The sequence below is a fragment of the Macaca fascicularis genome, chromosome 4 (assembly GCF_037993035.2).
Source record: "Macaca fascicularis isolate 582-1 chromosome 4, T2T-MFA8v1.1".
Classification (NCBI taxonomy): Eukaryota; Metazoa; Chordata; class Mammalia; order Primates; family Cercopithecidae; genus Macaca; species Macaca fascicularis.
In genome coordinates this window covers 60,609,382-60,635,527 of record NC_088378.1, presented here as the reverse complement: position 1 = coordinate 60,635,527, position 26,146 = coordinate 60,609,382, and the positions used below count along the sequence as shown (strand labels likewise).

At 35.9% G+C, this 26,146-nt stretch overlaps 1 protein-coding gene across 27 annotated transcripts in view; it reads left to right on the top strand.

Annotated features, from left to right (window-relative positions):
- SYNE1 (spectrin repeat containing nuclear envelope protein 1) overlaps positions 1-26,146 on the top strand; it is a 530,711-nt gene that overhangs the window by 209,439 nt on the left and 295,126 nt on the right. For all 27 annotated transcript variants that reach the window (XM_074037290.1, XM_005552157.4, XM_074037285.1 and 24 more), the window contains 10 exons: positions 1,468-1,628; positions 3,643-3,793; positions 6,896-7,123; positions 7,520-7,618; positions 9,341-9,528; positions 9,917-10,040; positions 12,192-12,358; positions 18,019-18,172; positions 20,388-21,016; positions 23,867-24,046. In XM_074037290.1, the coding sequence (XP_073893391.1) occupies positions 1,468-1,628; positions 3,643-3,793; positions 6,896-7,123; positions 7,520-7,618; positions 9,341-9,528; positions 9,917-10,040; positions 12,192-12,358; positions 18,019-18,172; positions 20,388-21,016; positions 23,867-24,046 (2,081 nt within the window). The remainder of the gene's footprint in view (positions 1-1,467; positions 1,629-3,642; positions 3,794-6,895; positions 7,124-7,519; positions 7,619-9,340; positions 9,529-9,916; positions 10,041-12,191; positions 12,359-18,018; positions 18,173-20,387; positions 21,017-23,866; positions 24,047-26,146) is intronic.

Genomic DNA, 26,146 nt, shown 5'->3' with positions numbered 1-26,146 from the left:
TAATAAATCATTTTGTCCTCAAGTTTGTATGAGAGACATAAAAAACAATAATCAGTATCTGCCAAAACCAATGATCAGTATCTCCCAGAGTGCTAGGCACTTTAAAAGTGAGATTGCAAGTAGAATGCTAATAGTAACCTTCTAAGAAAAGCATTATCATCTGCATTTTACATGAAAGAGCCTGAAAATAATTCACCAAAGTCAAACAACTAGTGATCCTGGATTCTAGCCCAAGCTTGACTGATTCAAAACTTAAATTTTCTTTCCATCATGTGATACACATGTATGTAATAAGATTTAACAGCACTAAGATTAGATTATAGCTCTTTTCAGAGAACTAGTTAACAAAATGGCTTGGCTACTTTCTCTCTCTCTTTCTCTCTGCCTCTCTCTCTTTTTTTTTTTTTTTTTTTGAGACAAAGTCTTGCTCTGTTGCTTGGGCTGGAATGTAGTGGTGCCATTGTGCCTGCTCACTGCAGCCTCTATCTCCTCTCACCTCATCCTCATGAGTAGCCAGGACTACAGGCGTGCACCATCATGTCTGGTCACTTTTTTTTTTCCCCCTAGAGATGGAGGTCTTGCCATTTTGCCAAGGCTAGTCTCAAACTCGTGGCCTCAAGTGATCCTCCTGCCTCAGCCTCCCAAAATACTGGAGTTAAAGGCGTGAGCCATCATGCCTGGCCAAAGACCATTGATAGTCTGTTTTGACTAAGATATTATATTTAATAAATAAATATTTCTGTTCATTCGCCTAGAAATCTGTTATCTCTATGATCAATCACTATTGATTTTGTGAACCGGCCTGTAATAAGTAAACATATTTGTGAATAAATTAATTATTATAATGGATCTAAGAATTCTAAACAATGAGACAAAACCAGAAAACAAAGGAGAAACAATTTTTGTGAGTATTATTGGATAACTATGAAGGTAAACAGCTGGTTGTGTATATAAAATTAAAAAGTTAGCCAGGCATGGTGGCGCCCACCTGTGATCCCAGCATTTTGGGAGGTCAAGACTGGAGGATCACTTGAGCCCAGGAGTTCAAGATCAGCCTGGGCAACATAGTGAGACTTCATCTCTACAAAAATCAGAAAATTAGTCAGGTGCAGTAGTGCCTGCCTGTGGTCCCAGCTCCTCGGGAGGCTGAGGTAGGAAAATCATATGAGCCCAGGAATTGAAAGCTGCAGTGAGCCATGATTGCACCACTGCATTCCAGCGTGGGCAAAAGAGCAAGACTCTATTTCAAAAAAATGAAATAAAATAAAATAAAAAAGTGTTAGCAAAGTGTCTTTTTGCCATATGGAAATAAGTCAGCTGTATTGTTGAGAACAATAAAAGATCCATACATGTATGAATCTATCTCTTCATCCACCCATCTGTTCTGTATACAACATGTGCACTTTATTTGAGGGCAGAGATAAATAATATAAAGTGCTTACCTAATGATCATAATATCTTTTCTAGGAGTTCTCTAAACGGACAGAAAATATTGCAGTCCAGGCTGAGAACCTTGTAAAGGAAGCTTCAGAGATACCACTTGGGCCCCAAAATAAGCAGCTGCTTCAACAGCAGGCCCAGTCAATCAAAGAACAAGTCAAAAAATTAGAAGACACGCTTGAAGAAGAGTATGTGATTGACAAGTCCTAAACTTTCTTCTCTGAGATAAAGTTTCATACAATCTTTCCTGTACCTTGTATTCAAAACATTCTTTTCAAATCTCAAAGTGTCTGTGTATTTCAGCATGTTTTGAGGAAACAACTCACAGTTCAAAAGAAAGTATCACTAATGCAGAAACCAGTATCTCTAACAGAGCCCCAAAAACATAAAGGATGTGGGTTTTGCATCTTAAACTGATCATGTTCTTGAGAAAGCCATATCTATTCTATTCTGTGGCCTTTGTACATTGTAGAGGGAATCTTGAAAAAGAACTAATATTTAAAATAATTTTTTTACTATATTATTCTGCTGTCACCAGTTAGAGTGAAAAGGAGATATTTTGTTAGTGTAGATTCCAGGTCTAAATACGCATCACATAGACCATATGTCTCCAACCTGAAGAAGCTCCTGGAGCTTGTTTACAGTGCCTCGGTATTCAAGTTATCCTGACTTACATGATCTTCCCAGAAATTAACTTTAAAAATCAATTTTATTTTTAAACTTTTACTGTTTGTTTATCTGAAAAGAAATAACTGCTTGGCCTATTGATATCCTGTTATATACACAATATATACAAAAAAGTTTGGAGGGGAAAAATATATGAGGATACAGCCAGTATCATTCAAAACAATATGGCTAAACATTTCTATTTTAAATGTAATTTAAATACATTTTAAATTACATTTGTGGCAAATCAATGATACACAATAGCATATTATTATTAAGAGACAGGCCATCATTTCTAAGGTGGATTTTAAAATGTAAAATGTGTTTTTAATACTATTAACAGCTTAAAATTAACATTTTACATTTGCCTAAACTTTAAAATTTGATACATATTTTATTTAAAACAAATTATGACTTGATATTTTGAGGACTTTATATTACATTAAATATTCTCTGTCAGGTTATGGAAATAGTAAAACTTAGAGTTGATTTGAAGGGAAGCTACTTCTATTAAGAATAGCCATTTTAACCTTTATTTAATTTAAAAAGTTGCAATATAGCACAGCTTGCATTACCTGTACTGCTGACAGCATTAGGCACATCCAGGGTATAAATTTGAGACTGCAATATTATTTAACTTGACAATCAGTAATGCCATTGTATTTTTCTTGATGTCTTCAAGTGCCTTTTGGTAAACAGGGATATTCTTTCACTTTTTGTTTTTAACCCAAGGACTTACCAGTTCAATTATATACTGTTAGTTTCTTAGTCTTTTTCTAAACTGAAAGCCAGTCACCTAGTTATACATGCATAGCTAATACAAATTAGAAATCTATAGTTGAAATTTTGTTCACTAGATTTGATACAAATAAAACCTAAGTTGTGTAAAAGTAGTTAGGGTGCTCATATACAAGAATTTATAAACGTCTTTTGGAATCAAGACCATAAGACATTTATGAAAATGGCTGACATCACAAAGATTATACATCCCAGGATTAGCTCTGATAATAGAAACAGTTCTTGCCCAGCAGCATGGGATTGAGATCACGAACTCTGTCTCAGTTGATAAGATGCTGTTTATAAAGGTCTTTCCATAGAAAGTATCACTGTAGTGTCTCTCCTTTAAGTGTAAGAAGAACATGTCTTTGGAAATAGGACTATTGAAAAGCTGTGTACACTGAAATCTCCTCTGGTGTAGTTTATAAAAATAAGTCCTGGCAACTACTGGTCACATGCAGAGTTTAATTAGATTATACCTGGATTCAAACCCCTTTGAACCCAGCAATATTTTGTTCAAAGTGCAGTTTCACTCAAAGTATAGATACTGCCTCATTAAATGTTCATTCTCAGAGAAGATAGGAAAACCTGATCAACTACTCAGAACAAATGTGCAAATTTTTTTTAGCTCGAATAGTTTCAACTTTGAAATGGTCACAAATGTCTTCATTATCTTTTCACCTAGTGATTTCAAGGAAAATGTGTTGTTGTTCTCTATTAAAATACTGAGTTTTATTTACTTAATTTGGTTAATTTTAGTATTAAAACCATGGAAATGGTGAAAACCAAGTGGGATCATTTTGGCAGTAATTTTGAGACTCTGTCCGTCTGGATAACTGAGAAAGAAAAAGAGCTCAATGCCTTGGAAACTTCGTCATCTGCCATGGACATGCAAATCAGCCAAATTAAGGTGACCTGCTCACACGTTATATTTATAATCCATGTCTAGCTTTTAAGAACTACTTTCTTACATTTCATCAAATGCTGTTCGGTCCCAGGAAAAGACTTTCATTGCAATGTGAACTATCAATATTCAATTCACACAGATTACCAAACTAAGAGGTCTGAATTGATACTGGGCAACACTTTATAGTTGGAATTATGTATTAACATTGTCTGACTTGTGCATTCAAAGTTAATATTGTGTGAAATATCATTAAAATATTTTTATGGTTACATTAATTCTTTTCCTTGATTTTGAATTAAGCTCAATAGAATGCTCTGCCGATTCGTTATACAACATGAAATGTATTCATCCTGTACAACTCTAAAATCCCATTTCCAATGTCTAGCTCAAGTATTAGTGGTACTTACCCGCACCAATCACAAGGAGGAGTTTGAAAAGCATCTTTCTTAAGTGAAGCAATTCTACTCCATGGTTGTGTTTTCATGTATGACCTTGGGGCATGGACAGAGGTCCTCTGATTCCTTAGCTCTCCCAGCTCTAAAATGACCAGATGGATAGATTATCATTGACCACTTCATTCAGACAATTCAAGAAGAAAAACGGGCTTAAAGAAATGAGCTTGGAGGGTTTATTTCTCTTTCTTTGGTACAATTTTATACCACACATTTTCAAAATTCAGCCACTTTTTCTACCTCAGCTTTTTTTTTTTTGGAATGGGAAAACCCTCTGCTATTTCATTCAATTAAATATAGTGAAATAAATACCAAGGTGAGGGAACATTTCACACTGTGACTCAGAACAAGTCATTACCATGTGGAGGGTGGGAGGGTGCAATGTTGCTCAGATAAGATTACCCACTGTGCAGATCATCCTTGCTTCTCACACATCTTTAGCAATCAAGCATACGTGGAGTGTCATATACACAGTCTGCTATGTCTTCTTTGGTATACCAGGAAAAATAGATGTGAGGCCATGGAAAAATATTCATTAAATATTTTTAATTGTTCAAATCGTTTTTAAAAGTTGTTATTTAATCATTTTCACTAAATTCTAAGAAAAAATAACACATTTAAATAGTTTTGTCTCAAAAATGTCCCCTTTTGAAAATTAACACACATTTTTCAACATATTTACTCTTTCTATAACTCATTTATTATTATTTCCACCATTGTTCCAGAACTTCTGGAATGTACCAACTATCTAATGTCATGTCTTTGTTGTTCTCCAGAAAAAAAGATTACATATTTTCTTAAAATATGTATTCACTCGTCTATTTTTATTTTATCAGACTAGAAATACATTTCAATGCATCCAATAAGGCACTTTTTAAACTATCTAAAATATATAAGTGAATATGAACACCAGGGAAAAGATATTTGCTAGAAATAAGCAAAGTTACAGTGGAATACACTGTCCTGTGGAAATTGATTTATTAGGTTCATGTTTTATTTCCAAACAGAAGACTACGTTACAGGAAATGTTTAAAATATAGTAACACTTGTGATAGTGTTTTCCCTTTAAAACGATCTTAGGATTAAAAGTAATGAAGCATTTGCCTTGTTGGAAGACAAATACACTAAGCCCATTTTTGTTCATTATTACATGCCATTTCAAATGACTGATGTCTTATTCCTAACTTATAATTGATAAATGATAAGAACATATGCTGGGTTCATCTTCCATCTTCTTCTCTTGAATGGATTTATTTTTACCACAATCCAACAATATGATTGAGTGATTTGTATATATGAATTTGTTGATGGCAAGTATTACTCTAATAACTAAGAGCTCTGTTCTTAACTAAGTTTGTTTCACCGATGTGTTATAAGCAACTAGAACAATTATTAGTGCTTTATAGACAACCTATATTTTTTAAATTTATGATTAATTTTTCTAAAAAATATAATCTTAAAAAACAGCAAAACAAAGAAAGCCTGTATTAATGCTCAAATAACAAATATTGATGAGATACACCACTTCATTCATTCATATGAAAAATAAAAATACGTGATGCGTATCCAACATTTAATCGTATGTAAATTATTTCTGATTGTCTCAGCTAGAGAGAAATTATTTCCGACTATGGTGTCTCATCTAGACAGAAGTCAAAACTTTATTTTTCTCTAAGATAATAGTATTTTCTATTTAAATTATCTGAAACTGAGACTTGGCTGAATTTTTTATGTATTTTGATTGAATAATTTGGCACTTTTTCTCAGAGAAATAATTTTCATCTTCTTATATACAAACAAGCTTCTATGTTTGTGAGAGACACTCCACAGACACACATAAAACACATGTGCACATGCACACATTTCCTTAATAGTTATCAGTATTTTTCAGGTGTTGGCTAAGATGTAAAATGTCCTTTCTTCCCCCAGTTGAAATAAATTGAAATGACAGTATGTGGGCTTTTCCCTGTCAAGTACATAGCAATGAAGTCCCTCAATCAGCAGCCTCAGCATCACATGGGGATTTGTTAGAAATGAAAATTCTTGAGCCCCACCTTAGACTTAGTAAGTCTGAATCCTGGAGAATAGGGACCAGATGGTCCTAATGCATTCTAGCTTTGGAAACCACTGGCATCAAGAATAGATGACAAGTTTGAAAAAGGAAAATTGCTTTTAGGTAGGTGTGCAGTTATTAAACCTTTTAGTAACATATAAAATACTCAACTACATTTTAGAAAAATAAATGAATGTCAATATTTAGCATTCTAATGGGTTACTGAAACACAGTGCTTTCCCAGCTCAGTTAATTAAAACGCCTAATTTATAACATAAACAGATAATTCTCTGTACCTTCAGAGATACTGTAAGTGTCCCAGAGACATCTCCTTGCTTACTTCACTGCAAGCAAGAGTAGCTATTTCTCCTTATTCTCTATCCAGCAAGCACACCCCCAACCCCCATCACTGTATTTTGCAGACATTTTCGGCATGTCTCATCTCCCCAAGCACATGGTGTTTACTCATAGCTGCGCTCTAACCATCCAAGTCTTCAAATATCAGTTAAGGAAATAGTCCCTCTTTGCAGATAATTGTATCATTTCAGGAAGGCAAGCTTGCTCAGCCTACATTGTCATTTTTCTTGTTTTAACTATTAGGTCACAATTCAGGAAATAGAAAGTAAGCTTAGCAGCATTGTAGGATTAGAAGAAGAAGCGCAGTCTTTTGCTCAATTTGTTACCACTGGAGAATCTGCTCGAATTAAAGCCAAGTTGACACAAATAAGAAGATACTGGGAAGAGCTTCGAGAGCATGCACAGTGTCTGGAAGGAACAATCTTGGGACATTTATCTCAGCAGCAAAAGTTTGAAGAGAACCTTAGAAAGGTAAGAATTGGTTCACCTATACTTAAGTTTACATATTTCACATTGTATTTGTGGTAAATGCAATAAATACTTTACAAATAGTGGAATAAGAAAAAGACATACTTTGTCAATCATCTAACAAGGTGTCAATGATGAGTAAATTTATAATTATTTATATGGCACCTTTTTTAGTGGCATGTGAGAATGTTACACATTGTGTTCAGTTAGTCATTAAGACAGTTATTTTCCTTTCAAATAATGAGACACATTGATTTTAGATGTTTAAAGAATGCATGCATTTTATAATTACATTAAAAGTTATCCATAAAAGGTAGATACGCCATTTTCTCAGTAACATTTTTTTGCCTGGCTATGTGTTTTTCCCACTGTTATTTTTATATTGCACCCATGTTTTAGATCCAGCAATCTGTGTCTGAATTTGAAGATAAACTTGCTGTTCCAATTAAAATATGTTCTTCAGCTACAGAAACATACAAAGTTCTTCAAGAACATATGGTAAGAGTATGCTTCAACATTTCTACTATTTACCAACTTAAATTTTGACAATTCCCACTTGAAAAGAAAATACAGTAAACTTTTTAAGAGAATTGAAATTGGAAAAATGTTTATATGAGTGGAGTAAGTATATAGATTTAATGTATTCACCTTATATAATACAAGACAGGTAAGGATGTGAATAAATTTTCATTAAAGATGCATATTAAAGGAGTATTCATTTCAAATGTATTTCTCTCTTTTAATTAGAATGAGTAACATTTTTAGAGCTTAGCTTTAATAAACCCTGTTACCTATTGCCAGCATTATAAAAATGTATGTGTGCAAGGAAAAAATATGTATGTATAGCTGTCTTCAGATTTTAACCCACTGTACTCAGATGTTTAAGGAATATATCCTCACTGACCAGTTTCCAACAAATGGCTTTTGTCATCATTGTGAATCTTCTGCAAGGCAACAAACAGATGGCTCTGGCAGAATTTAGGGGGAGGAACAAAAGGGGAGAATTATGCACAAAGAAATACTACCATATGTTAATTAATAAACAAAAATACGAATATGATTCCTATTGCACGTTCATGTGTGCAAACATTTGTAAAGGTGTACGTAATAGAAAACAAACCATTGACAAAGGCACTTCTGGAAGGGGGAGTGAGATTTCTATTGTTTAAATATTTATAATGAGAATACACATCTGTGTTACTTATTTGTAATTTCTTTATACAAAAAATGAGGAAAAGTAGGAGAATTCAGTGTGATGAAATTATTTTTATAGACAACTAAGTTAATAATGGAGGACCAAAGAGACTAATATTCTATTTTTCCAATATTTAGATTTCCTAAAGCAAGTTGTTTTTCTGTGTCTTGATTTTCTAATCTGTAAAATGAAGGTAATGAAAAAACATACCTCTTAGCGTTCTCAGGAAGATGGAATGAGTCAATGCATGGGAAGCAGGTAATGCAGGGCCTGCCACATTCTGAGGCACTGTGTAGCTATTATTATTATTATTACTATTGAGATAGCAGCTTCTTCAGCCATAACTCTTTTTATATGTATTTTTTGTAGTGTTTATAGCATGTTACATGTGGGTTTCATGAGTTAAGAATAGTTTTTAAATACATATCTAGCATAAAGTCACTAATAATCTTTACAAGTTATCTAAATTGTTTAAATACATATTTAGCATAAAGTCACTAATAATCTTCACAAGTTATCTAAATTGTTAAGGGAAAGTTGAAAGTTTTCCGATAAATAGCAGCGCATTCTTGTTTGGAGAAGTGTCTCCATTTTCATTTTTTATTTCTGTATTTATGAAGTCACTTTCTTCTCATTTTCACTCTGTCTTGCTGCAAATCATGGGCACAGACCTTTTAAAAATATATTTAACTTTTATGTGTTTTGGGGGGTGCACATGTGATAATTTAATACATTCATATAATTTGTAAAAGTAAAATCAGTGGAATTGGGACCTTCATCACCTAAAATATTTGTGTTTTATTTATGCAAGAAACATTCAGACTATTTTCTAGCTATAGTCCCCTGCTAATGTATTGAACACTAAGTCTTATTTCTTCTATCAACTGTATATTTGTACCCATTCTTAGTACCATTCTTGTCTATTATGACTGAGAGAAAACATTTTGCAATGATGGGTGTCAAAGAAAGATGCAGGCCTCATTGGCTCTTTTGCTTTCATTGTATTCTTCTCACACTCTTCTTAGGATCTCTGCCAGGCCCTGGAGTCACTGAGCAGCCTGATCACCACCTTCTCAGCCAGTGCCAGGAAGGTTGTGAACAGAGACTCCTGTGTTCAGGAGGCTGCGGCTCTACAGCACCAATATGAGGACACCCTACGGAGGGCGAAGGAGAGACAGACTGCACTGGAGAATCTGCTGGCCCACTGGCAGAGGTGAGCAGCATTTTTCCTTGAGTTGCTGCCACTATTAAATAGGAAATTCTAGATTAGCAGTTCTATATGTGATGGGGAATAATTATCCTACATGCAAAACACATGAACTTGTGGGTCTACTGTAGGAAACTCTTGATCTTTGTTATAAGGCAAAGATTCCTGAGAGTGGAGAGGATGTATATGGATCTTTACATATTATCCAATATAAACGTGAATGCAGGGACGCACATGAAAACGAACGGAGTGATTTTGTGCTGACACATCTAAGACTGAGATAACTGAGACTGTATTTGCTATGGTTTGTGTTGGACCCTCCAACTTCAGAAAGGTTTAATCTCCTAGTATGACAATTTTCAATGAATTTGTTTCTGTTCTCTACTTCCTTTAGGCTAGAGAAAGAACTGTCATCCTTTTTGACCTGGTTAGAGCGGGGTGAAGCTATAGCCAGTTCCCCAGAAATGGACATTTCTGCAGACAGAGTCAAAGTGGAAGGTGAACTTCAGTTAATACAGGCAAGTTCAAGGAAGTGTGAGGAAGGAAAAATAAAATGCTTTTTGTTACAGTTACATTATTTAAAAAAATAAAATAATGAAATAAATAAACGTGTATCTCCCTTCTTGCTTTCGTTTTGTGATTCCCGAAGCATCATTTGACATTAGGGTGTTCCAAAAAGAAGAAAGCAACCATGACCTGAAAGGGAGAGAAACTGACAATGAGAACTTTGTGATGATCAATTTCCGTGATGTGTTAGAAAATCCTGTAATGTAATGTCTGGCATCTGAATAACATGCTTTGGCAAAGGAGTTGAGGAAAGGTTGGGTGGGAATATAGATGAAAGAGGTTGGCTATCAGTTCATAATTTCTGAGGCTGGAAATAGATATAATCTCTTTACTCTTGTAATTATATGAATTTTGGGCAATAAATGGTGTTCTTTTAAAGAAATAAGTAATAGAATGTAGAAAGAAGTTGCGGTAATGATTATTCTCATGGAAGACAAAAAAATGAATGAGCACAAATGTAGGTAATAAGTACAATGACAAAGTTTATTTCATACTTGAGGAAGTCAATTATTTAAACTCAAAGTAAGAAAATCTTTGAGTATAATTGAAGCTAAAGGCAATGTTACTGATTTCTAGAGATTAATAACTTGCCTCAAATGATGCTATCTATGCTGGAAAATTCAACAGTCAAAATTGCGTCTCAAAAGAGATTTATTTTATTACAGATTTATACTCCAAATTCCTCCCATCAACTATTATAAGACGTTTAGGAGGAAGCTACATTCTTTTGCCTTTTGTAATTGCGTCTCTGAAAACTCTGTCACCAGTGTCTGTAGCATCGGAATCTGTTGCCCCACCTTTAAATGTTCTCCTTCCTTGACTTGGGGGGTACTCCATTCTTCTGGTTCTTCTGCCTTTCTGGTTTATTAAACACTGATTTCTGCACTCATCTTCCACAAAGTCCCTTCTCAGAAACCTGTAATGACTGTTTCTTGCCCTGAGCATAAAGGGCAATCCTGATCTGCAATCTGGTTCCTGTCTTCTTTCAAATACACACGGGGTGTTCCCAGAGGGGACATCACAGGTCTTTTCCTTATAAATGAGGAAATTGACATAAATCTAAGTGGGCATGTCAAACTGTTGTTGCACATCTCCACGTGGAAACTGAGTGCCATATGACTGAGAGGACTACAGACTCTGTTACTCCTGCATCCTGACATTGCATCAAGTAAGGTGGCCTCACCTCGTGGGCTGGACCTGACTTGTGCATTCCCACCTCCTGGCTCTGCATCCTGCGCTGTTTCTTTGCTTTGTACCCAGCATAAGTTGCAGTTCTGCTTTATGATCTTATCTGTCATCCATAGGCTGTGCACTCCTTCCTCTAATCCCTTTAGCAATCTTGCTTGTATCACATATGTGGCCTCACTAGGAAGGGAAGGAGAGCATTTTGACAAGCATCTACTTACTATCTGCTGTGCCATACCTATCATTTCGCTTAACATCTTTTTTTATTATTATTACCTATCTATTGGAGTGTTTATATTTTATCTCTTGTTAGGTAGGAGCCACAACTTTTATGCACCTCACAGCACCTAAGAGATTCATTACCTGATTATGTTTTAAAATGAAGGAGTTCTGTTGCTTAAAAGCAAAATGAAGAGCCCCTAAGTTCTCCAGTTTGGCCTAATCTGGTCTCTAAATAGAAAGGGAGAACATGTCCCAGGCTAGAATTGCATCTCTCTTATTGTTAGCCGTGCACTGAGTCTCTCCAGCAATAATTTTTCTTTGATTCTCTTTGCCTACTCAGTCTCTTAGTCGTGAAAGAAATTCTACAGCTTCTAGATTTGCCTAACTTATAACTCAGACTCCAGAAAACTTATTCAGGTTCTAGTCGCATTGTATTACTTGATTTAGAAATGGATCCACTTCACCTTTAATGGAATGGAACCAAATTCCATTAAAGGTTAAGTGGATGAACCAAATTCCATTAAAGGTTAAGTGGATCCATTTCTAAATCAAGTAATAAAAACTCTCTTCAGCCTGGCCCCGATGACTTACATTTCGCAAGAATGCAAATCCTTTGGACAACAGCCCCCTGTGTCACATGGTCCTTACTTTTCAGTCCTGTTGGGATGAGATCTGTAATGTCTTGTATTTTTCAGGCACTGCAAAATGAAGTTGTATCCCAGGCCTCATTCTATAGCAAACTTTTGCAATTAAAGGAATCATTGTTCTCAATAGCCTCCAAAGATGATGTGAAAATGGTGAAACTACATTTGGAGCAGTTGGATGAGAGATGGAGAGATTTACCACAGATAATTGACAAAAGGTTGGTTCTAAAAGATAAATCTTCTAATATTGTTAATTTTTTTAAATGATGAGCATGTAAATTAAGAAAGCATAGTTTTGTTTACTTTTATTTAACTTGGCTACTCACCTGATAACTACAGAAGGGAAGAAAACTTTTATTTTGAAAATCAAGATCCACAAAACTGAGCATTTCTGATGAATCCCAACTCACAATTTAGTCTAAAATAAGGACAAGTGATTAAATCATTTGAAATAGATTAAAGAGAGTAGGATTGCTAATGCTGTATTATTTATTGCTTAAGCTGTTTTGTATAGGAAAAAAAATGGTACCTAAAATTTTATCTCACATGACATTTCTCAACCAGAGGCATTTTATACACATATGCTAGTCCATTTCATTTTAGTATAGATATTTTGGAGACAGCAAGGGAAATTATTGATAAATGGAAGAAAAAACTGGATTAAATCTTAATTAACTAGGTGATTAACAACTGGCATCTATCCCTTTCCAATATACTAGAAAACAAATTTTCTCTTTAAGTTGATGTTGATCACCTGTGTGATCTTAGGCATTTAACCTTTCCGCCCTTTTAAAAAATTCATTCATTCAGCAAATATTTCCTGAGTTTCCACAATGAGTAGCATACTCTTCTATGTGCTGAGAATCACAACAATAAAGAGTTTCATCCTTTGCTTTCATGGAGCTTATATTTATTCTATTATTTATTTATTCCTGTATTTAGTCAATCAACAAATATATATCAGGTGCCTGCTGCGTACAAGGTACCATATCAGACACCAGAAGCCATAAAAATAAATAAAACCTAACCCCAAATAATTTACCGATTAGTGTGGGAATAATGAGGGGTGAACACGAAATATTACAGGATCAAAAAAAGGGACATTTGAATGGGCTCAGAAATTTACAGAAAGATTTGATGCCACCTCTTGAAAGGTGAGCAATTATCTGTAAAACAAAGCAATATCTGCCCTCTGCCTATCCCTTAGAGGGAAAGTAAAGGACTTTTAAAGTGATACCAATGTGTGAAAGCATTGAAAATATAATGCATGCATATAAGGATAATGTGTAGAAGATTTTGTAAATATTAAAATGTGAAAACTGATTTAAAAGTTGAACTTTGGATACAAACCATTTTAATAAATACTAGTTTTGATTAAGGTATTATTTTTAATACATTTAGTTTCTGATCTCCAATCGCCTACTATTTATTAACTAATTCATTTGTTACACACACATTGATTGGTCCCTGATGATATCCCAGGCACCTTTTTAGGTGCTGAGGATACAGCAGTAAGCAAGGCAGTTACAGTCCATGTGTGGAGAGAGGGGAGGAAGGAGCTAGGTGGAAAATAAATACATAACTAAACAAGTAAACAAACAAGACGATTTAAGGTACTGTTCAGGATTATGAAGACAACAAAACAGGGTAGCATGGCAGGGACTGCAGGATGGTGTATCTTTAGAATTGGGGTCCAACAATGCCTCTCTGGGGAGATGACATCTGATTAAGATCTGTGGGCTGTGCAGGAAGCAGACCTACACAGGCAAAGGGAGCAAAAATGGCAAAAGCTCTAAGGCAGTAATGAGTTGGTTTTATCGGGAGACAGAGAGGTCAGTGGGAATGTGAGGCAGAACTGTCAGATGAGACCAGATAAGTAGAAGATGTGAGGTTTCTTGTAGACCACAGTAAGGAGTTTGGGGTTTTGCCTTCTTAAGTGCAATGGGAAACCACCTAGTGTTTAAGCAGGACAGGGCATGCCCTGTTTACATGAAATCATGTCTACTTATTATCTAGAGAGTATATTGTAAGGAGGCAAAGGTGGGAGGGAGGAAGCCAGTTAGGAGGCTGTTGAAGGTCAGGCAAGATGTGAAGAGGTTTAGACCAGGATGACGGCAGTGGAACTGGAGGGAAGAGCACAGAATCAATGTATAGTGTGTGTTGGCAGGGAGGGAGGAGTGGGGGGATTGCAGGGCCAAGGCCCTTGGCCCTCTGGAGGTTAGAAAATCACTGACATGAGGCAGGTTAATAGAAAAGGAATTTAAATTTATTTAATGTATATACACAGGAGTCTTCAGAATGGACACCCAACCTCCATTGACATACAAAATATATACCATATTGAGGTTACAGAAAGATTGTGAGCTCAGAAAATGGCCCAAAACAGGTTTTCATGGTAATACAGGTTATTGGAGGGAGAAAGGAAGAGGCTTGGCTAGCAAAACTGGACTTGCAATGTAAATGAAACCTCACAGGTACAGCCCTCAAAGAGAATAGACGGTAAAGGTCTCTTTCAGGTCTTCATGGTGTTTGACTCTCAGTTCATATTTCCTAGATCTGGACAAAGGCAGGGCTAGCTCATTAGTGCAGATTCTCTACAGATCTACAGAAGCAAGTTTACCCCCTCCCCTGCCCCCCGTAAAAGACAGTTTTGCAGGGCCATTTCGGAATTTGTTGAAGAAATACATTTTGGAGTCAAGTATTTTTATTTCCTTCAGATCCCATTTTGAAACTTAAAAAACGTTTTCACATTTTAAAAGCTAAATGGAAAGTTTTGAAGAGATTTGTGTTAAAGTTTGTTTGATAGAGGTTGGGTGCGATGGCTTATGCCCATAATGCCAGAGTTTTGGGAGGGCAAGGTGAGGGAATTGCTCGAGGCTGGGAGTTCAAGACCAGCCTGGGCAACATAGCAAGACTCCATCTCTACAAGGAATTTTTTTAAAAGTATCCAGGCATAGTGGCATGTACCTGTAGTCTCAGCTGCTCAGAAAGCTGAGGCAGGAGGATTGCTTGAGCCCAGGAGTTTGAAGTTATAGGGAGCTGTGATTACAGCACTGCGCTGAAGCCTGGGTAACAGAGTGATACTTGGTCTCAATTTAAAAAAAAAAAGAAAAAAAGGTTATTTGATAGAGATAGACAAAGGAGTGGAAAAGCAAATTAAGATAAACAGAAAAAAAAGCAAACTGAAATATGTTGTTCCATGTCTTCTTTAGTCAGTCTCTTAGTCCTGAGAATAGATCAGTTCAGTTAAATAGCTATGTCCCATTCCAGAAGGTGGCATTGCAAATGGACTGGGCCTCTATCTATGATGCAGGCAAACAGATCTTTAATAAGAAGCATTTCTAAGGAAACAGAAGAAAAACAAAGTTTAATATCTAGAGTAGTCTACAGACTTGTTTTTCTAGAGTTTGTGAAATATCTTCAGATTGCAATAGTAATCTGAACAGATTTTTCTGGATTGTAGTTCAGTTCAGATGAACGGTCAAGTGAACTTTCTGAGAAGTCAGTATACCAGCAGGCACATAGGTTGTTTACTTAGAAGTTTCTGTTATTTCTCACAAAGTTTAGCTGCCTAGCTTCAGTTTGTGGGGATTTAAGAAAAGCAGTTTTTGAGCATGGTGGCTCACACATGTAATCCCAGCATTTTGGGAGTCCGAGGCGGGTGGATTATCTGAGGTCAGGAGTTTGATACCAGCCTGGCCAATGTGGTGAAACCCTGTCTCTACTAATAATACAAAAATTAGCCAGGTGTGGTGGCAGGTGCCTGTAATCCCAGCTACGCAGGAGGCTGAGGCAAGAGAATCACTTGAATCTGGAAGGCAGAGATTGCAGTGAGCCAAGATCACACCATTGCAGTCCAGCCTGGGCAATAAGAGCGAAACTCCATCTCCATGAAATAAATAAATAAATAAATAAAATAAGGAAAACAGAAGGAAGATTTGGAAAACCTTAGTTGGAAACTTGCAGCCAGGAAAGATTCAGGATTCATTCCAAATTGTGGGAAAATAATAAAAACTCAAAAACAATAAACAAAACTATAATCTAATAACATGCATACTGTAGTTTTTTTAAAACATATTTTTTCTCTCTCCAGCCCCCAATTTCTACCAAAGGCAAATCATAGTAGGACCAACTTATTTGCAAGATAAATTTTAGTCTTATTATACTTGGCCTAATTATCCATATAAAGTGCAGCAAGATTAGTGATTGGCCATACAGGCTTTTTAAAAATTGACTTTGCTGGTACATTTTTCATGAGAAATCTCAGATTAGACTTTCAAAAGTCTCTCAAGGTTAACCAAACCAAAGGTTTATCTGTGCCTGCAGATAATCCGCATGAATTGGGTGAATTCCTTTCTTCTCAAGGTCCCAATATAACTTGAGATTCCTGGGCCTGTCAGAAAGTAAAGTTCTTTACCTCCCACAGGTCAGGAACTTTATAAAGGCATCACATAGAGAAGTATAAAGCCAGTCTTCCCAAAGGGCTTTTCATTGGTTCTATAAAGTAATCTCAATTCCTCAAAGCAGTCTGATCAGCTCTGAAAATATGCCGTTCCAGTCAAAGCCTGGGTAAAATAACCAATGTTTCCAATTGTGTCCTATTACAAAACATATTCTTATTGAACTTACACAAATAACTATATTACCATACATTAAGAATACTCACAAATAGTTTCCGATTTCTGGAGAAATCAAATAGAGCGAAAAAATATGCTACAAATTTTGCTCACGGAAGTGTAGTTTGCCCGATTTGAAGTAAACTATAGACAATTCAAAGAAAAAAAAGTTATCTTGACTTTGGAAAAGAAAACATAAAAAGAGTCAGCAATGTTTCAAACAAAACGCCACTAAAAAAAGTATTTCAGGCCTCTATTAGTTCAGTCCCATGTAATTAACTCTTGTTCTACTTAATGTTGAGTTAACAAATCTCTTGAATGTATCCGCTTTTTAATGAGAGTCCTGGAAGTTTTTTCTTTTGAGAAAGAGTCTCACTCTCTTACCCAGACTGGAGTACAGTGGTGCGATCTCAGCTCACTGCACCCTCTGCCTCCTGGGTTCAAGCGATTCTCATGCCTCTGCCTCCTAAGTAGCTGGGATTATGGGTGTGCACCAGCACACCTGGCTAATTTTTGTATTTTTAGTAGAAATGGAGTTTTGCTGTGTTGGCCAGGCTGGTCTCAAACTCCTGACTTCAAGTGATCCACCTGCCTTGGCCTCCCAAATTGTTGGGATTACAGGCATGAGCCACTGCACCCAGCCATGGAAGTTTTTTCTTAGTCCAATAGCATAGTCTTTAAAGTTATCAGAAATCTGTATTTTGGAATACTTGTAAGAGTCCTTTCCATGAATTTCCTTAAAGAAAAAGCAAATTTTGAACTGCAGCTGACTATAAACCACTTTTTGAGAAGAATAAAAGTAAAACAATAATCGTCTATGGATGACAAAAGTCTTAGGCCAGCCATGGTTAAAGACACAATTGATTAAAAAATTTGGTTACTTCCGTGGCACACAGCAATTTAACATAATGATAATTATTACTGATAACATATACTAAGGCATCAGAATTATAGGAATTTCATTCAATTTTGGAACACATGTTATACTGAGAGGGTATCCATAGATTAGATGTGCTTGTAAAGAAAGGAAAAGATGAAGAGTGCCTCATAGGGCCATCAGGGTGGATGGTGGCAATGTTCACTGAGACAGGGAAGATTGTGAGTAAAGCAGAGTTTTGGAAGTAAAAAATATCAAGAGGTATAGAGTGTTCATGTATGACAACATTGCTTTTGCCCTTGGGTTAGCTTAATTCCCAAAATATATCATTAATCCTTTCTGTTTACTTATGGGACATTTTAACTTTAATACTTTGTCTATGTAGGATTAATTTTCTTCAGTCTGTGGTTGCTGAACACCAGCAATTTGATGAGCTGCTGCTTTCCTTTTCTGTCTGGATTAAGATGTTTCTCAGTGAATTACAAACTACTTCTGAGATTAGCATAATGGACCATCAAGTAGCTCTTACTCGGCACAAGGTAAAGTGTTTTTTTATTTTTTTGTTTTTTTGTTTTTAAGATTGAAGAAGAATTTTTTCCTAAAAGAGAGTTCTCAAATTAAAAAGAGATGCAACATTTAAAAAAAGTTTAAATGGTGGGAATTTAACTTTTTATTTATATGAAAATGTTTTAATAATTGAGCATATGAGTTAAGGCAATGAATTATGCAGACAAATTAAGCAGATAAAGCCACTTCAGATAAAATTGGCAACCATCTTAAGAAACTCTCTCTTCATAGTGGAGCAAATGATTTCTAGGATAAAGTGACAAGAATGTCCATTTTTAAGCTTCCCAGTTTGTTTCATTTCAATACTGAAAACTAACACTGAATTCAAATACTTTAAGGATATAGTTTTTCTGAATTACTATTCAGCTTTAAAGTGATGTAAAGTTTATTTCCCTTCTTTATAAATTATGCATATGGAGGGGTGAAAAGATCTTTCTTCTGCCCTCTGAAGGTTCAATTAATTTGAATCTATGAAACGAACTGACAATAGACCAATTAACAGGAGAAATGGCAAACACATTTATTATGTGCATATTGTATGGGAGTCCCACAAAATATGAGGCTCTAAGAATAACTAGATGACTAAAGTTTTTATGTTATACAGAAAGAAATAGGAGCTGGGGCTTCAGGAGGGTAGTAGGGACAAGCTATGGGAGGGTGAGGGGAGGAAATGCACTATGAACAAAGGCTGTCTTATTATGCAGAAAAAGTTTCTCAGGTAGCATACTTCAGAATTACAGATGGCATCCTGTGCTGAAAGTCTCTCTGAGTGAGATGCCAGACCTTAAGGGACTTCCCTGTGAGTTATTCTTCCCTGGTTGATGATTATATTTCTTCTGGAGGAACTTGCCTTAGTCAGATAAAGGAGCATCAGGAAAAGCTCTTATTTGAATTTGCTGCTCCTCAGGTTTTCTCAGTTTAAAGTCCAAAGTGACATATTTTAGGGTGTAATTTTCTGAGTCCCCAACACATTATATCTATCCTAGCACCAGAAAACATTTGAAAATTCAGATATTGATTGTAAAGCATTGAAACAATGGAGATAAGCTACATAGTAAGCATATAGCAACATTTAACAACAGAGTATTTCATATTTATTGAGTGTTCACTCCTTGCTGGGTTCACTATTTGGTTTTGTGTCAGGGAAAAGCAACTTTCTTCTACCTTCAGGACAGGAGGTAGTTTTTACATCTTGGAGGAAGGTGCTCAGTGAATTTAGGCTCTACCCTCCAAAGAAACTGAGAGAGAGCAGATATTTTCACTGATGTTTACATTTCAAAGGGATGGCTCCCACATCCTTCAGAAAAATATTCCAGAGGTGGAAAAACTGGCCAGAGCTTCAAGAAGAGTTACATCTCAAAGGGGCAGAGAATGAATTCACAATTACAAATTTTCTAAAGTAAATACTCTAAGAAAAAAAAAGGTCGGGATCTGTAGTCAAAAGTAAGCTATCTGAAGTTTAGTAGTCAATCAGGGGGATCTTAAAGTCATTGTTGTCAAGATTAAGATAGGTGATAATTTCTATTTAATGGAAACCCCTGAGAATATTGCCAATTTTCTGCCAGATTTTAAACATGATTTATTGTGAGCTAGTCAAACTTCCTATACAGAAGTCTTGCATAAAATAAAACTCTGATTTGAAACTAATTTAATGGAAAAAGATGTCTTCATGGATTTTTGTCAACAGAAATTTTTAGTTAAAAAAATTAAACATTTAGATTTTTAAATTTTCAAATTTAAAATTTTTTACATACATGCATCTTTTAAAATTAAAAATTTTTAAAGTTGAAATATTAAAAATATGAGATATCTAAATACAAATGTGTGTATAAATATATACCTATATGCATCTTTAAAATGTTAAAATTAAAATGTAAAATATATATAGGCATCTTTAAGAATCTTCCAATGTTTTCATTTCTTTTAACTAACAATTTCTATCCACAAAGAAATTTTTTTCACAGAATTAATTACATAGTGCCAAAACAGAGTTGTGTTTTATGTGAAATATGTGGATCAACAAAACAGAAAATTTTGTGAATTTTCTAAGATTCACTGTAGATTATCTTTAAGTACTATACTATCCATGGCACTTAAAACAGGTCTTCACATCACGAACCCTGTAGAATACCTCTGTCATGGACTGTAGTGTATCTGAGGAATCAATAACTCTCTCTTCCCTTCCAGGACCACGCAGCAGAAGTAGAGAGCAAAAAGGTTGAATTACAGAGTCTGCAGGGTCACTTAGCAAAGTTGGGTTCTCTGGGCCGTGCTGAGGACCTCCACCTCCTGCAGGGCAAGGCTGAGGACTGCTTCCAGCTGTTTGAGGAGGCCAGCCAGGTTGTGGAGAGGCGGCAGCTTGCCCTGTCCCATTTGGCAGAATTCCTCCAGAGCCATGCCTCTCTGTCCGGCATTCTCCACCAGCTGAGGCAAATGGTGGAAGCAACCAACAGTATGAATAAGAACGAGTCTGATTTGATAGAAAAGGACCTCAATGATGCTCTTCAAGATGCTAAAGCATTAGAATCTGCTGCTGTCAGTCTCGATGGCATTCTTTCCAAAGCCCAATACCATCTGAAAAGTGGGAGCTCTGAGCAAAGGACTTCCTGCAGAGCCACGGCTGATCAGCTCTGTGGAGAGGTAGAAAGGATCCAGAACCTTCTGGGAACCAAGCAGAGTGAGGCAGATGCCCTGGCAGTGTTGAAAAAAGCATTCCAAGACCAGAAAGAGGAGCTTCTGAAAAGCATTGAGGACATTGAAGAAAGGACTGACAAAGAGCGACTGAGAGAACCTACCCGCCAAGCTCTTCAGCAGAGGTAAAGGAAACTGTCACTGCCACTTGTCTCTTTTCTTTTGTATTTGTTCTGGAATTAACTTTTATGCAAAACTTTATTAGTACCGTGAAAGGAAAATAAAAACTCAGGACCCCAATTCACTCTGCCAAAAGAAAGAAATTAAGCTGAGAGCTGAGTCATGCAAGAAACGGCCTTTCGTTTTGTTCCTAAACAGATAGATACAGAGAAAAGGTTCAATATCTCCATAGGTAGCTGCTCTATGTTCACCTTATCTTAGGTAAAGTGCTGATTTACTGAGCACGAGATGAATTCATAATTGACTATTCCCTGTCTGCTTCTTTTCTCTTGCAACACACGGATTAACCTTCTCCTCTCTCTTTCCCCTCCAGCCCATTTTTCCCCTTTAAGTGTTGAAGCCCTCAAAATCATCTTTGGAGAAAGGTATAAACCACAGACTGTTTCTGTGATTTCATATTTATTTCTTCCAGGCATGTCCTTAACCCTGTCTCAGATACTTTTTGGTTTACAGTACCATATTTAGCAACTTCTATTTTTTTTTTTTTTTTTTTTTTTTACCAGTTTGAAGATAAGATTAATGACTAATTTGACACTTGAGAAGTACTAAAATTTCTTTGGATTTCTTAAGGATTTCCCTAAAGTCTTTTTATGAGCAAAGAATGTATAGATCTTATTATCTATTTTTAAATAATTTTTTACTGAGGGGAGAAAGGACTCATCTTCTGTAACGAGAATGAAGGCAGAAGAGAAAGGGAGTGATCCTAGTAGTTTTGGTGGTAAAAAGTATGAGGGAATTCCTCCCTGGTGGCTGAGAGCCTCTTGGTAGAGACTGATGCAAGCTCGTCAGTTCAGAGGAGAGGGCAGATGTTGGAGGAGAGAAAATGGTGTGAAACAGTTCTCTTGTAGAGGGTAGCTTAGGAGGGTGATGAGCTGTCATTTGAGCTCTGTGTTCATTTAAAGTGAAACCAATCAGCTTGGCAGAGTCATTCTCTACAACTATATTTAACTGTTTGCTTAGTGGTATGGAGAGGCAGAGGAGTGGGTTTAAGTAACCAAAGCTGAGCTTTTGTCAGGTGAGTCCATTTGAGAAGCAAACAGGTCAAAGATAAGTTCCCTTAGTAAATTTGAGAAGTAACTGTTTTCTTAAAACTGTAGCCTTCTTTTCAATCTTTTTTTCTTCTTAATAGAACCTTCTGACTCCTGTTTTCAGGGCCACTTTCTCTTCCATTTTTTTTTTCAGTGGGCAAAGAAACAACTGAAATGTATTCATGCCAAGGTATTCATGATTGATAAAGATTATGTTGTTCCTGACAAGACCATTGCTGGTTGTTTGCTTTTAACCAGAATCAAACATTAAGTTGAGGATTTAGTCAGATGATAGTGGAGTCAATATTAGGACTGGGCTCCTGAGATTATACCCTTTATAGGCAATAGATTATCTCATTAGTTTAGCAAATTTACAAAAGGGAATGATACTTGGGAAGAAAAAATAGCCTCCAGAATAAGGTGCCTAGTGTCACTCACCCTGGAAGCCAGCAGTGTCATTGGTGCTGCAGGGTGGCATGGCCTTCTTAGGCCAAGCAGACAGGAGATCCTAAAATTGCCAGAGTAGAAAGCCCAGGTTGGGCTAAAGAGCCACATCAGTACCCACAACACTGCACTCACCAAAGTCACACATCGGGTACAGAAAATGTTATATTGAATTAATGGACTTATTTAAATTCCAGTCATACTAATGCTTCACTGTGCCACCTTGGGAAAACCTCTTCTCTTCTTGTAAGGTGGGGATAATGAGAACACGTGCCCCAGCCACCATCTTTTGGGAATTAAATGGGATAAAACATGCGGACTCATTTTGTGAACTCTGCAGACCTATATCAAACTGTAAGAATGAAGAGTCAACAGCTGCCTCTATATGGCCACTTTTTTTTTCTTTGAAACAGGGTCGTGCCCTGTCACCCAGGCTAGAGTGCAGTGGTGCAGTCACAGTTCACTGTGGCCTCAAACTTTTGGACTCAAGTGATCCTCCAGCCTCAGCCTCCCACATAGCTGAGACTATACACATGTACCACCACACCCAGCTAAATTTAAAAACTATTTTTTTTTTTTTTTGTAGAAATAAGGTCTTGCTGTGTTGCCCAGGTTGGTCTTGAATTCCTGGTCTCAAGCAATTCTCCCACCTTGGCATCCCAAAATGCTGAGATTATGAACGTGAGCCACTGTGGCTGGTGATATGGCCACTTTTTTATAAATGCTCTGATATTAATAGATTAGAGACAAAAATGATCATTTCCTTATGGTAATCTTTTCAACAAGGTAGGTAATTTAAATTATATATATATATTATATATTATATATATATATAATATATGTGTGTATATATATATAGCAAAGCTCAATAAAGCTAATATGATATTGAATGAAACAACTATAATCCTTAAACATTATTATTTACATGGATTGAACCTCATGACCCAGAAACATTTCTTACCAATGATTTTACAGTAAGTATTTACCTAGTTAGCCTATGAGATCAGCCTTAGTTTTGAAAATCTTATACCATCAAAGCAAAGTACAAAGAAAATACAAACTTAACAGAAGGTTGATGGTGAGTATTAAGAATGACTTTCAATGTTTTCTGAGGTACAGTCTGAGTTATTTTGCAAAATTAACTTTAAAAGTACCTTCATCCATTGATAAACATCAATTTAATTTCTGTGTTAAAAGTTTCTACTGTCTAAATAAGTAGAAACTTTATGGTTTCTGCTTTATGGTCTCATCATATACTTATGGAGAAGAAATTTGTTTACTACTTTTAGTAAATTCATAGGAAAATAACATTTTAATTCACAGGTTAAGAGTGTTTAATCAGCTAGAAGATGAATTGAATTCTCACGAGCATGAACTATGTTGGTTGAAAGACAAAGCCAAGCAAATTGCCCAGAAAGATGTAGCTTTTGCACCTGAAGTTGACAGGGAGATAAACCGCTTAGCAGTCACCTGGGATGATACCAAAAGACTAATTCATGAAAAGTAAGTCAAAACCCACCCAGTTCTTGTTTTTAGCCTCCCACTTATTTTGTGACATTGGGACATTGCCTGTTTTGCATTGATGTGATCAGTAGTTAAATATATTTTACCATTTTAGGTATTCTGTGTCACTTTCATAACATTGAAAATTTACTTATTTCTACAGAACTTTATTGAGAATGTTGCTTTGAGATAACAATTATAGGCCAGGCACGGTGGCTCACGCCTGTAATCCCAACACTTTGGGAGGCCAAGGCAGGCGAATCACCTGAGGTCAGGAGTTTAAGACCCTCCTGGCCAACATAGTGACATCTCGTCTCTACTAAAAATACAAAAATTAGCCGGGCATGGTGGAGGGTGCCTGTAATGCCAGCTACTTGGGAGGCCGAGGCAGGAGAATCACTTGAAACCTGGAGGTGTAGGTTGCAGTGAGCCGAGATCACATCACAGCATTCCAGGCTGGAAGACAGAGTGAGACTCTTTCTCAAAAAAAAAAAAAAAAAAAAAAAAAACAATTACATATGGAATTCAATGCTTAAAGCAGGAGTTGTCAACAGTTACGAAGTGCTACCATGACAGCCTTAACTTTTAATTTCGTATTTTTTTTGTTTTGTTGTAGTTGTTTGTAATTAAGGTATAATTTAAACACATTTAAATTTACTTTTTTTCCATATGCAATGCTATCAGTTTTGACAAACTTGTACAGTTGTGTAACTGTTAAATTTCACAATGAAAGTTCTACCACCTAAAAAATGGCCTTATCTCTTCCCTTTGCCTTTAGCCCCCCTGGCAACCAGGGATCAGTTTTCCACATCTATAGTTTTGTCTTTTCTTAGAATCATTTATAAACAAAATCACATAGAATGTGACCTGGCTTCTTTTATTTAGCACAACGTATGTCATTGTGTGTGTCAAAAGTTCATTCATTTTTTTATAGCTGAATATTCCACTGAATGGGTTTACTACAGTTTATTCAATTACTAGGTGATGGACAATTGGGTTCTTTCCAGTTTGGATGATTATAAATAGTGTTTATAAACATTCACATTCAAATTTTTGCATGTATGTAAGTTTTTATTTCATTTGGGTAAATAATCTAAAAGTGAGACTGGATTGTATAGCAACATATATGTTTAACTTTATAAGAACCTGCCAAATTATTTTTCGAAGTAGTTGCACCATTTTGCACTCACACCAGTCATGTGTAAGATTTCCAGTTGCTCCACGTAATTTCCAACACTTGGTATTGTGATGTTTTTGTTTATTTGCTTGTTTGACATTCTACTAGATGTGTAGAGCCATCTCTGTGTGTGTGTGTGTGTGTGTGTGTGTGTGTGTGTGTGTGTGTGTGTCTTTAACTCCTCACTGTGGAGCAGGACTAACTCATAAGCATTGTGCCAAGAATTGGCACATTTTGTTTTTAATTTGTATATCCCTGATGACTGATGTTGAGCGTATTTTGATATGTTATTTGCAATCTGTTTATCGTTTTAAATATTCAAGTTGGCCGATTTGGGTGATTTTTTTGTTATTGAGGTCTTTTTTATATCAATACAATCCCAATCAAAATGCCCACAGAAGGTTTGTAGAAATTGACCAGATGATTTAAAAATGTATACATAAAACCACAAGACCTACTAGAATAGCCAGTACAGTTTTCAAAAAGAATTGGAGGACTTTGCTGGCAGCTCTGGTACCTAAAATAATTAAGTAAGTAAATAAATAAATAACAAATGAAAAAGAATTGGAGGACTTATACTAGCTGGTTTCAGTGTGGTACAGGCTGAAGGATAAACATATAAACTAGTGGAACACAGTCAGAAATAGACCCAGACATATACAGTCAATTGTTTTGACAAAGATATAAAGAAAATTTGGTGGAGAAAGAATTATCTTTTCAATAAATGGTACTAGAACAATTGGACATTCATATGCATTTAAAAAAATGACCCTCAACATATACTTTACATCATGTACAAAAGTCTTTTAAACAAAATTCAGAGCACATTATATAATGTAGACTATTAATGCAGGCATTTTAAATTGAATCATGTTGTGCAAACTTTATTCTGTATTATTAAACATTATCCTACATTGTGATTT